Source organism: Carcharodon carcharias, chromosome 1, assembly GCF_017639515.1.
Source record: "Carcharodon carcharias isolate sCarCar2 chromosome 1, sCarCar2.pri, whole genome shotgun sequence".
NCBI lineage: Eukaryota > Metazoa > Chordata > Chondrichthyes > Lamniformes > Lamnidae > Carcharodon > Carcharodon carcharias.
The window spans coordinates 198,839,647-198,852,107 of record NC_054467.1 but is presented as its reverse complement, the minus strand read 5'-3'; the positions used below and the strand labels follow the sequence as shown (position 1 = coordinate 198,852,107).

The 12,461-nt window shown below is 41.5% G+C and overlaps 1 protein-coding gene across 6 annotated transcripts in view; it reads left to right on the top strand.

Moving 5' to 3' along the window:
* The window catches only part of pdzd2 (PDZ domain containing 2), a 648,685-nt gene extending 640,354 nt beyond the window's left edge, over positions 1-8,331 (top strand). For all 6 annotated transcript variants that reach the window (XM_041183009.1, XM_041183071.1, XM_041183135.1 and 3 more), the window contains 2 exons: positions 810-944; positions 3,216-8,331. In XM_041183009.1, coding sequence (XP_041038943.1) covers positions 810-944; positions 3,216-3,379 — 299 coding nt within the window. In that variant the 3' untranslated portion in view covers positions 3,380-8,331. The remainder of the gene's footprint in view (positions 1-809; positions 945-3,215) is intronic.
* Positions 8,332-12,461: the final 4,130 nt, after the last annotated feature.

Sequence of the window (12,461 nt, the reverse complement as noted above, 5' to 3'; positions counted from 1 at the left end):
TCCCCCTGCTGAGCATGTTTCATGATCTTGGGGTTACAAATCCAGTACCATAACCACTTGGCTATTTAGGCCAAGCCTGAGCATGTTTCATGCTGGACTGCACACTGCAATCATGTTAATGAGCAAGAAGCACAAAGTTTGTGTGCTGCTTGCCTCAACTTCACTAATCACAGAGAAATTGCACATCATGATTCCCACACCCAAAAACGTGTCTAATCCAGTTCTTAGCCCATCATGTCATAGAGGTTAGCCCATCATGTCATAGAGGTTACCAGAGTGAATTAGGGATAATTCTTCAAAATGTTTAGAAGGTTAGTTATGCATGATTTTCCTTTTCTGAATCTATATTGGCTGCTGTTTACCATGCTAATGTGCAGATACTCAAGTTTATTCCTAATAATCAATTCCATTATTTTATATGAAATGGAATTGAGACTATTAGGTTTGTAGTTGCTTATGTCTGTTTCATTCACCCTTTTTGAATATGGGTACTGCACTAATCCATTTTTAGTGCGAGGGAAATTTGTTTAGATATTACTGCTTTAGGCAGCACTAAGCAGACTTGTCGATTCCCCAGGGGAAGACAGAGCTGTGAGTTTTAGCTGACCTCAAGTATGCAGAGGGTAGAATGTAGGAAGCCAGCCAGGAGTGCACTGGAATAGTCGAGCGTAGAGGTGAGAAAGGCATTAATGAGAGGATCACCAGACTATGAGCTGACATGGGCAAAGTTCAGTGATGTTACTGGGGGCAGGAATAGGATAAAGTGTCATGTTACCCACTTAAAGTTGCATTTATCTTGGTTATTCCAGGTATGAATGTGGACCTTGGAGGGGCCATCACCATAGAGCTGCTGAAGACCTCTGCTGGCCTAGGATTCAGCCTAGATGGTGGGAAGGCTTCAATTCATGGAGACAGGCCCCTGTATATTAAGCGAATATTTCAAGGTAAGTATTCTTACTAAGAATGCAGCATAGAAAGGAAACTTTCAATTTGATACTATCCATAACTTTAGTTAGCCACAGTCTTTCCCTTAGAGTACTTCTTTGTCACTGGAATATATCTTTTCTGAGTATTCTGAAATATCTCCTTAAATGTCTGCTACTGCATCTCTAATGATTTATCCCTTAACCTAATTTCCCACAAGAACTTACCACAATAAGTTTGAGCAGTAGCCTTTTGTTCTATGTGTCCCCATCACCCCAGTACCACCCCCACCCCAGCAACCACCACTAACCCTGCCACAATTAGGTGAGCTCTTTCCTGCTGTGCAATCTTAGCAAAAAGCTCTGAATTACATGGGTTGATGTTATAATTATTTAAGTTACCTAAAGTCCAGCAAGTTTAGCCTCCAAATAAAATCTAGAATTCTAGTGAGGATGAAGTGCACCTGATATGGCATCAACCCCTGCTAGTTCTGTGACATCTGTGATGAATATCTAGTTCATGTTTCATGTTAGTATTTTAGATGTACTGCTTAGTCCTGGGAAGAATAAAGTTCAAAGAAGTGTAGTCCAGAGCGATGTTTTGTTTTGGGAGTTTAAGCTAAATTAGTTTAAAAGCATTCAGTGATCCCTGAAAGACCATGTGATATGGAGATGGGTGGAGCTTAAGGTTCTTTGGTTTCAATTTATCTGTGTGTTTGCTGGCTGGGAGATGGGATTAGTTGTAGTTTGGGCCTCCCAGGGCGTCTCTCTGAGCTGTTAGCGGGCTCCAGGCAGTTAGGGCTCAATGAACTCCTAGGGAGCTGCAAAGGTAGAAGGTCACTGGTTCTGTATATGGCAATTAAGACTCACAAAAGCCCTGGGAGTCATTTATAGCTCGGTGCAGCAAGGAGGCTGGAGTTCAGAGAAACCCATGGTGCCAGCTTAGTGAGGCTAACAGTCTGCAAAAGAATTGGAAGTGTGCCGTACTTAGAGGCAAGAGTGCAACTTTGTGAATCCCATGCAACACAGTCTCAGGAGGAGAGGTTGAACCATCGGGAGGTGAGCAGTCATTGAGGCAGTCTAAATCGGAGTGACTTTTGAGGTAATTCAGAGGCTAGATCTTCAAATGTGATGAAATCTCTTGTGAGAAAGACAGTTTTAACAAGATTTTGAGGCTCACAGGGGTCACTGACATCTGGGTGGGTTGCTAAGAAATCCATGAGATTATTTTACTTTTCTGACCTTGTATGGTAAAATTTGCTTTGCTTGTTTAAAAGCATGGAATCCTAGTGGGCAACTGGGGATTTCAAACTTTGCCTATCAAAAAGATTTACTGGACCCTAGCCAGTTCATAACACATCATTAACATGTTATTAGACGGGTGAAAATGCCAGTGGTTCAATAGCATAGGCAGAATAATGCTTCATCTCCTGGCCAGTTAAGCATGGCTGTAGATTATTCAAAGCTTGCCTCTTTCCATGGGTATAAGCTGTACATTGCCAACAAGGACACTAGATGGAGCTCCTCATCATGGTGAAGGCCTTTGCTTTTCAATGAAGAACCGCAATTTGAAATAAGAATTCTTTTGCGGGCTTGGGGGGAGGGGGGAAGCATTTTCTTTCAAGGTGGAATTATGGGACATTAAACTTACCACTCTGATCAGGATTCCACCACCACTGCTGAGGCTGCCACTGCCTGCTCCTTCCCCATCTGTCAGATGTAAGTAGTAGGGTAACGGGAGTTCCCCAGCGGATTTAGATTTTTGTCTTCTCCAGCCGTCACCACTTTGAGGCCTCCATGGGGTTGGTACCAATGGGCCTCAGGGAGTGGTGTTAATAACCATGAAATTCCTCCCATAGAAGGAGCCCAGTAATGTCTGATCACTCAATTCCACCTCTTAACAGTTCCCAATTGTCAGTGTTTCTGCTCAGTAGAACGCTTCTGTCCATTCTAGGTTTGTCACTGGATCTTCTGATGATACAGTGGAATCCCTGGTGTTCTTCATTGTCAAAATCATTGAGGATTTTGGCAGGTTTGCACATCAGAGTTCTCATCTAATCATTAATGCAAGGCATGCAATTGTGAAATTGGTACTGTGTTACTCCCTTTAATATCACCACACAAGGTTTTTGTTCTGGCTGCCCTGCCTCTATAGCAGAAAGGCCAAAACCGCTTAAAAATAAACAGGTTTTTAATAGAAACAGGAGTATGCCATTCCACCCTTCAAATCTTTCACTAGAACTGAATTCCATGACATTATTCATCTTAAATTTTACCTGTTGTAACCTGCAGGTGGTGTTTCTGAGCAGTGTGGAATGATCGACGTTGGGGATGAATTGCTCGCAATCAATGGCAAGTTCTTGCATGGCCTCATGCACTATGATGCTTGGAACATCATCAAGTCTGTCCCTGAAGGACCCGTCCAGTTACTGATTCGGAAAATTAAAACAGTTTGATGATTGAGGTTTTGTTGGTGCATTAGAGCATAACCAATAATATCACCATACCAAAGTGAAGTGATAACCCAAGGAGTTGTTGGCAATTTTCTCAAATCCCAACAAAATTACCTCTACCAAAATTTGTCTTGAAAAGATGAGAATTGATAAAATAACAAAGAATTGTGAATCTTTCAGAGTCAGGGGCCTTTTCATTACAATAAATTTGTTTTACAAGAAAAGGCTAGAGAAAAAAGCATTTGCAGATTTTTTAATTGTATTCCAGAGCAGACAATGGAATTCAAATGATGTTCAAATAATCCAACACCAAGAATTTACTTTGCTAAGCTCAGCACTGATGTTTGCACAAGTCCATTACGACGCTTAAGGATCTCCAAATCAAGTTACTAAGAAAGTCATTGCCTGAAATGAAGTGTATACTCTCTCTATAGAGACTTATCCAACTCTTATAGAAGTTAGATGCACAATGGTAAGAATCCAAAGCCTAAGAGGCCTCCAGTTGTGAACAGTTATACCGCTAGAGTTTACTTAACTAAAACAGAGGAGTTTACTAACAGAGCACTGGAGCACTTCCTGCTATTTACCCAACCAGGACCATCCTGCCAGTTAGGATATTGGTGTATGGAATTACCTAGAGCTAAGGAGGAAGAATTGCAATCTATGTTAGAGGTCCATCCTTCCAGATCCCAGACTGGCTGCCTAATCATTGAGTTTCCCAGAATACTGCAGAGCTGCTTGGCTCACATATCAGAGTATCGATTCTGCTGCAGACAATTGAATTGGTTCCAATCTTTCATTGCTGGCACATTATCTTTTAGACCTCTCAAGCCCTATGTGATTCTGCTTACCTCCCTACACCCAAAGGATATAGTAGTCACTAGTTTTTTATTCATCAGCCAAGTACAAGCTTGAGACTTTGTTACACAGGCAGCAGGTACCAGGGAGTACTAATAAGCAACATTACGCCACTGCATTGTCCCTAGCATGGCATACACCATACCCCAGAGCACTGTGATTCCACCAGTTGGAAATGTGAAGCTTACAGGAGTTGCTTGTCTATCTGCAACCCATTTGTCCTCAATCATTGGAAGTAACAAACCTTGGGGCATACATTCTCTTGTTCATCCACCAGGACAGGTTACACCTTCCTGCAACAGTCATTCCAATTCTCAGGGTTTCCTCATTATTGTCTGTGTAAAGAAAGCATTATGTTTTGGCAGTATTAATGTGGATCTATTCTCAATAATATTAATCCTCTCTTTATTAAAATCAATTGTTAAGTGTCTGTTTTGAGAACAGTGGGTCTGTTTTCCTCTTTAGGACTCTGGCATAAGAACTTGGTGAGATGGAAGCACTTATTGCAAATTGCTATGCCAGTTGCTCACAATCTTCCACCTATTTATTCTAATGGGCAGTATAGTATCAGCAGCTTATGGTTGACCCTGCAGTGATTATGCCTGAATGCTGAAGAGGAAAACCTGCTCCAGGGTCTGGAAGGAGAAAAGGCTGTTCTTCCTTTGCTTATGACCCTGTGCTATGAGGTCCCAATTGCTTATCACTGCAATCAGGCTAAATTTACTATATTTTTCATCCTGCAATTTTCAGATCAGGGCGAGAGGCAGTCCTCTGAGGTGCTTCATTGATGAAAGGGAGTTCAGACTAGCATTGTGTGACACACCTTTCCTCTGACTCTTTCTTCAAACTGATTAATCACAGTGTGATATCAAGAGCTGAAGTTTTGCTCCTGAAGCGGGTAGCTTGAGTCGGAAAATTTCTCGACTTGCCAGACCTGCCTCAGTAAAAAGTATCCCGAAATACACAAACTCATACCCCTCCACCCATGGCCCCTCATAACCTCCATCAAACTCAATGCCAACTCTTGTACCCCACCCAACCCCTTGGTCCCTCATACCCTACATACTAACAGTGCCAACAAATGCCCCGCCACCTACTCCCTTTGGCCCCTCATACTCTCCATGCCACCTCATGCCCCCACCCAGCCTTTGGCCCCTCATACCCTACATGCTAACTCAATGCCAACACATGCCCTCCCACCCACACCCCTTGTCCTCAAATCCTCCAAGCCAACTCACCCAGTATCACCATGGGCAGACCTCATAAACCAGGTAGCGATGAGAAAAAAATCTTCTAACAATCTAATTCAGCTCTCACTCCTACACACTTGATAGTGAAAAAACATGGATCCAAGAGCAGGGTGTGAAGAAACCAACAGCCTGCACTGTGCAAGCTACCTGACTAAAGCAACAAGTATAATTCCAATTTGCCTTTGAGGATGAAAGTAGAAAGAGAAATAAAACATATGGGGTGGAATTATGCTCAATGCCATTAGCATATGATGCAAAAGGCATTAATAAATTGGCTAACATCACCACTAATATAGTAGAATGGCAATCTCATTTGAAAGTGCAATCATTTGTAACTCATACCACCTGTACAATTTCATGTCATTAGTGAGTCAATTACACAATTACTAGTGGATCTAAAGGAATTAATAAGCAACCAGCCCTTCCATATCAAGAGCCAATTGAATATTCAATAGTTTTCTCTGCGCCTGGGGTCATGTCACTAGATTGTTTCCCTGTAGGTGGCAGTAGTATCAGATCCTTTGTCATTGCAAACATTTCTGCCAAGGGTGCTATAATTCCCTTTATAAAGATAACAAACATTTTGAAATTCTTTATGGGATTTGGACAATGATGGCAAAGCCTCATATAATGCCCATCCCTTGTTACTCTCATAATTCTTATAGAACTGCTGCAGTCCTTATGGTAATGGAGCTTCTGCAATGGTCTTATGTAGGAAATCCAACAATTCCATAAGTGTATTCAGTATTAAGACAGCAGCAACTTACGTTAACATCCCAATGCACTTCACAGGAACTTTACCAGACATTTTCCAGGGATACTTGCAGGTGACCAAAAGCTTTGTCAAAGAGTTAGGTTTTAATGAGCCTCTTAAAAAGAGGACAAAGAGGCAGACAGGTTTAGAGAGGGTATTCCAGAGTTTGACAAACAAGTAATGAGAAAATACCATTCAAAAACCACATAAATATAACCAGCTTAGATTTCTACTGGGATTCCTCCAACTGTTTTTGCCATTTCTGTAGGGTATCCCACTGTTGCTATCCCACTGAACATATCAAGGATGAGGTAAACATCAGGCGTGATCTAAATGAATGGTGGAATAGGCTCAAGGGGCTGAATGGCCCACTCCTGTACCTAATATGGTCATTAATTACAAATTGAATTTATGTATTGTCCCTTAAATGCAGGAATACATCTCGCTGCATTTACAAAGGATAAAGATACATCACTTAAAAGTAGGATTTAATATGTCAGTAAGCTGCGCTTCTAAAAAGTAATTAGCTGAACCCAGTCAAAACATTTTTCATTGAAACCTATGATCTTTATTTTAAGTTAGCATTCACAGGAAGGTACTACAGCTAAATTTTGGTTTAAACTGTTGTGTTTTAACCCATGTCAACCCAAATGTCGACATTGAACCAGACTGCTTCCAAAAATGAAGAAACTAAATTTAGGAAAGGCTGAGAAGAAAGATCAGATGAGAAGATGTGTGTATTGTTATGAATGAAGACATGGTAGAAACTAATAAAATGCCGGAAATACTCTGGACCTGGCAGCATCTGTGGAGCGAGAAACAAGAGTTAACAGTTCAGGTCAATAACCTTTCATCAATTTTACCTACACCACACGGACTACAGCGGTTCAGGAGGGCAACTCGCCACCACCTCCTTGAGGGCAATTAGGAATGGGCAGTAAATGCTGGCCTAGCCAGTGATGTCCACCTCCCATAAAAAAATGTTTAATTCTGATTATTCATCAGGTCATTGACCTGAAATGTTAATTCTGTTTCTTTCTCTAAAGATGTTGCTTGAACTGCTGAGTATTTCAGCATTTTCTGTTTCTATTTCAAGTTCCAGACTGTTTGTTCTCTTCATCCTGGTATGCTCTGTTGATTTGAAAATTTGGAAGAGACTGTTTCAAACAGCTGATGTGGACAATACATTAACCAGAATCTGCCTCTCTGCCCAAATTATTTTAAGAATATCTTAATATAATATTAACGGTGTTAGTAATGGAGAAAATTAGATTTATGAAAGTGAGTATCCGGACCTCAATGACGATTTTTCTTTACTCATGTCAATTTCTTTTCCTAAAATTAGCAAAGAGAGAAAACTCCGAATGTATAAATCCCACTTCAGTTTAAATTGCGCACTTATTCTAGAAATCCTGCTGGTGTAATATCAGACTAGTGAATAGCTTGTCTGCATTTAGAAAACATAATGTAGACCTCAACAATGAACACCAGATTTCATAGTGTATGACAAATAAGAACATTCACAACCTCAAACCTCCATTCCATCCCTATTTATCTTCATTGTTTTGTTTAAGAGTTCAAATTGCCAGCATCTGTTTGGTCATGTAATGAATTCACTCACTTTTTTTGAGACCATTATTGGTTGTAATTTAAAGACAGTCATTGGAATTACAAATGGATGGCAACATAGTTCTGTAAACTAACATATTCTAGCATTACAACTTGCACAAATTAAACTCTACACTTCTCATTGATTCCATTTTAAATCTGCAAAAGTACCAATTAATAAATCATTTAAAAGTAACATCTAATAGAGAATTTTAGACCAATCTACTTATGTTTCAGCAAAAAACATGGTGCACAAACTGTAAAATACTGTTGTAAAAATATTTTTATTTGTGTAAGAATATGACTGCTTTGTCAACAGTTGACTTACATGAAATATGGGGGAATAAAAGAGTGCAATACTACTAAATGGATTGTATATTTTTTAAAGTGGCTTTGCGCTCATTATTTAAAGCTGAAAAATCTGTAAACAAGGTTTTATATTGATTCAAAACACTTTTATGAAATAAAAATGCATCCTAATCATATATTGTATTCCTTTCTCACTCCACATTCTTTTATGTTTAATGGATATTTTTACTCACTGAATTGTTTGATGCCCAGTACCTGTTTACTCCTCTAACTTCATGGATTCATGGAGTGGCTCTTTCACCAGCCACTAGCTGTAATTTCCAATGTGCCTAGATGGGTTAGATAGCCTCTTCCTGTGCTGAAATATCTGTAATTCAATGTAACTTTACTTACTGAGCCTGTGCCTCATGAGACCTTTAGAAATGTTGATGTTGGAACAATGTGCCCAGTGAGAAGTAGCCTAAACACTGAGCCCACAGGTCGGTCTGTGCCAGCCAGGTTTGCCATGTGAAGTCCAAGTATAGATGGGCTGTGATTGAGGCTTCCAGTTCAGAGTTGCCACCTTCCTACACAATTTGGGTCAAAGCCAGAATCCAAAGAAATAAGGATTATTATCAGGCCTATCAAACATGGCACTGACTGGACAGCCTGATTGCACTGTATATGGTGCAGGGAGAATCTGGTTGTTGTTTCAGTGAGAATCAGCAGGTTGTAGAATTAAGGGTGCAATATCAAGGTATTATCATCTATTATTACTTTTTTTACATATAGATTATTAATGAGTTTTGGATAAAAGCTGATTAATACTGATCTGAGTGTCATTAGTATTAGTTGCTGTAACTTAAATGACCTATTAGTTACTGGTGGAATGAGTTTCTCCCACCTGTTGTTTAGCATGAACCTTTAATTTACCCTCTTTCTTGCCCTCAATTTCCCACCTTCAGCTGCTCATGGGCGACAGCCTGCTTCTTCAACCTTCTCATACAATAGCTGGTGAAAAATCACAATGAAAATTACTCAACCACAGGGGACCAGCCCAAGGGTCATTCACACTCGAAACGTTAACTGTGCTCCTCTCCGTAGGTGCTGCCAGACCTGCTGAGTTTTTCCAGGTATTTTTATTTTTGTTTTGTCCTTTATAGCATAAATGCATTAACCTCATTTTCCAACTAGGCACTTTACAGCCTTACGGACTGAATATTGATTCAACAACTTTAGGTCTTGAACTCCCTCCTCCATCCCCACCCCTTTCTGTTTCTTCCCCCTTCCTTTTGTTTTTTCCAATAAATTACATAGATTTTTCTTTTCCCACCTATTTCCATTATTTTTAAATATTTTTAAATCTTTTATGCTCCCCCCACCCCCACTAGAGCTATACCTTGAGTGCCCTACTATCCATTCTTACTTAGCACATTCGTTTATCTTTTGTTCTGTTGTCTGTGACATCTTTTGATGATCTGCTTCTATCACTGCTTGTTTGTCCTTACAACCCCCCCCCCAACCAGCTTATATTTCACCCCTTCCTTGGATTCACCTAGTTCTGTTGAAGGGTCATGAGGACTCGAAACGTCAACTCCTTTCTTCTCCGCCGATGCTGCCAGACCTGCTGAGTTTTTCCAGGTAATTCTGTTTTTGTTTAACATTTCCAGAAATCGTGGCCTGGTATCACATCATCAGACATGACGTGATCAGGTATCATGTGATTTAGATCATCATGTGATCAAACCTCCAGGAAAACCTACAACCCAAACACCTGAATCTGCTTCTCGATACTGCTCTTAAGGGTCAGACTGTACCTGCAAATCACTGGAAATCCCCTCAGCCAGGGATTTGTAGCAGCCGGTGTAACAGGATCTATTAGCAGCAGAACTGCACTGTTACTTGGGTTTTCCAGCCTACGTTGTAAGGGGAGGGATTTCCACCCAGCCAACAAGGCAAATGTCATAAATCACGTGTAGCCAACAATGGAGATTCCTACTGATAAACAGTTGTCACTTCCCTCATTCATTCGAAACACGGCCCTGAATTTTCGCGTCCAGGTCGGGAGCGCAGAGTTAGGGCATTTCCTGCTCCACAAAACCAAACCTTGGAGAGGGCGCCCTGAAATGTTGCGATTTTCATTCTGGGATGGCGGGGTTCTCTGGGAGTCGAGCGGGGTGACGCCGGAATGAGTGTGGAGGCTGCCAGGTGCGGAGGCCGGTTGGGCGGAGGCCTGCTTTGGTGCACCAGCACTTTGTCAAAGCTTTCTAAAAACAAAAAACATCCCTTCAGCCCTCACTCCTTCACCCCAAAACACTCCCCATGCCCCATCCATGCCGTCTGACCCCATAACAGCCCCATCCCACCCCATCATCATCATCCCATAGTCTCCGTACCAACCTATGCTCTTCTAGCCACTCTCATGGCTCTTTATAACCCTTATGCCAACTTAGTACCAACTCATACTAACCCTACCTGCCATCTTTCATGCTCACTTATAACAATCCCAAAGGTATCCTGGAACCATATCCAAAGGGATACCCTACCTCTCCAAAGACTGCATAAAGTTTAGACCTGCTCCTACCAGGTCTAACCTGCACACATCATGTTGCCCACTCCAGGTTAATGAAAATCAGACATGATTGGAGGCAGCTGCCCATGTCAAACAGCAGCTGCCTTCACAAAATGCGCATGTGCAAATCCCGACCTGGGCCCTTTCCAACCCCTGCAAAAATGGTAGGTACTGTGTTCGGGGGCAGGTCTTCCATATTTCAGCCTCTTCCACCATTTTTGCATTGTGAAATTTCAGGCCATAGTGTAGTAATGAAGGCCAGTACACCCAGTGAGATGAGTCGTACCTGCCTCCAAATGGATGTTAGCTCTGAAGAAGTCATACGGACTCAAAACATTAACTCTGTTTCTCTCTCCACAGATGCTGCTAGACCTGCTGAGTTTTTCCAGCATTTTCTGATTTTGTTTCAGATTTCCAGCATCAACAGTATTTTGCTTTTATCCAAACGGATGTTAATGGGCTCCAATGTAGGAAAGGAAGGGACAGGCTCCATACTAAGCAAGCAGGCTGAAGTCACAAAGATCTTTTTCTGATTTGTTTTGAGAGTACATGGTGAACAATGTTGAGATTTGGAGAGGAGATCTTTCCAGTTATCAGCAGGCTGATTATTGAGCTGTAAGGACAGGTAGGTGATGGACATGTGCCAGCATTGACAATTGTACCCTTTTTATGCAAATTAGAGGCCTAAAGTGAGGTCACCACATTGCGTGCAGCAGTGGAATGCGGTATTGTGTCCTGTGGATTTTCAACAGCCCTGTTGTGAAGTAGCTTTGTTTGAAAAATCACCCTGGCAAAATATTCTGAATTCCCTCATTAATGGAAAAAAACTTCCCTGAAAACCTACACTCCCGATAACTCCCTCGTGTCTAAGAGAATAGCTGGCATGAAATCACGTAGAGCAAAGGTGTCCAAGCTTTTGTCTTTGTGGCCACATTAAGTACTTGCCAAGGAGTAAAAACTCAGCAGGTCTGGCCGCATCTGTGGAGAGAGAAACAATTTCAGGTCCATATGACCCTTCTTCAGAGCCAGGAGCAGTGGGACCACAACCCCGATCTGACCCTTAACTTCAACAAGAGTACATGATGAGAGTAGGAAACTGAGCTGGTCCTAACATAGTGAGAAATGCATGTGGCCTTTGGTAGTGTGGAGCCTTTACCCGTCTCTTCTGTGGGACTAGTTGTATTGCCAACCGGTACAATGGCTTCTAACTGAGGCTCCAGTCCAAGGTCAAGGTCTAAATCTTAAAAGAAAAGCTACTTTAAAAATACTAATTTAGCTAGATTATTTGATCAAATCTCTGGAATGCGAGTCTTCACAACAAACCTTCTGACTCATATGGAGTGTCGACAAGGCTGACGGTTGCAAATGTTTTTCTAAGTTTTGTTTTTGGTCGTTTCCTGATTAATGCGTTGAGTCCCACGGATGTACTATTTTTCTCTGCTCCAGTACGTACTTGTTGATGCCTTTCTTTACTTTCCAAGCAAAAGCAAGATGAGAAATATATTCCCCAATTCCCCCAGGCCAGCCGGGCTGAAGGAGTTTGCAGCTGGGTGTAGAGATTTATACGGCAATCTCTCTTCATAACACGGAATACTTCCTCTGGAGTTGCTGCTGAGTTTATTGCTGTATTTGTTGATTATTTTTATAATTTACCCCACTTTGGGTCAATGCTGACCTTCTAGATTTAGACTGAGCAACCCTTTGGGCGAAAGTCCCAAGGGTGCTCCCTCCTCTGGGTGTGTCTGAGGAACTGCG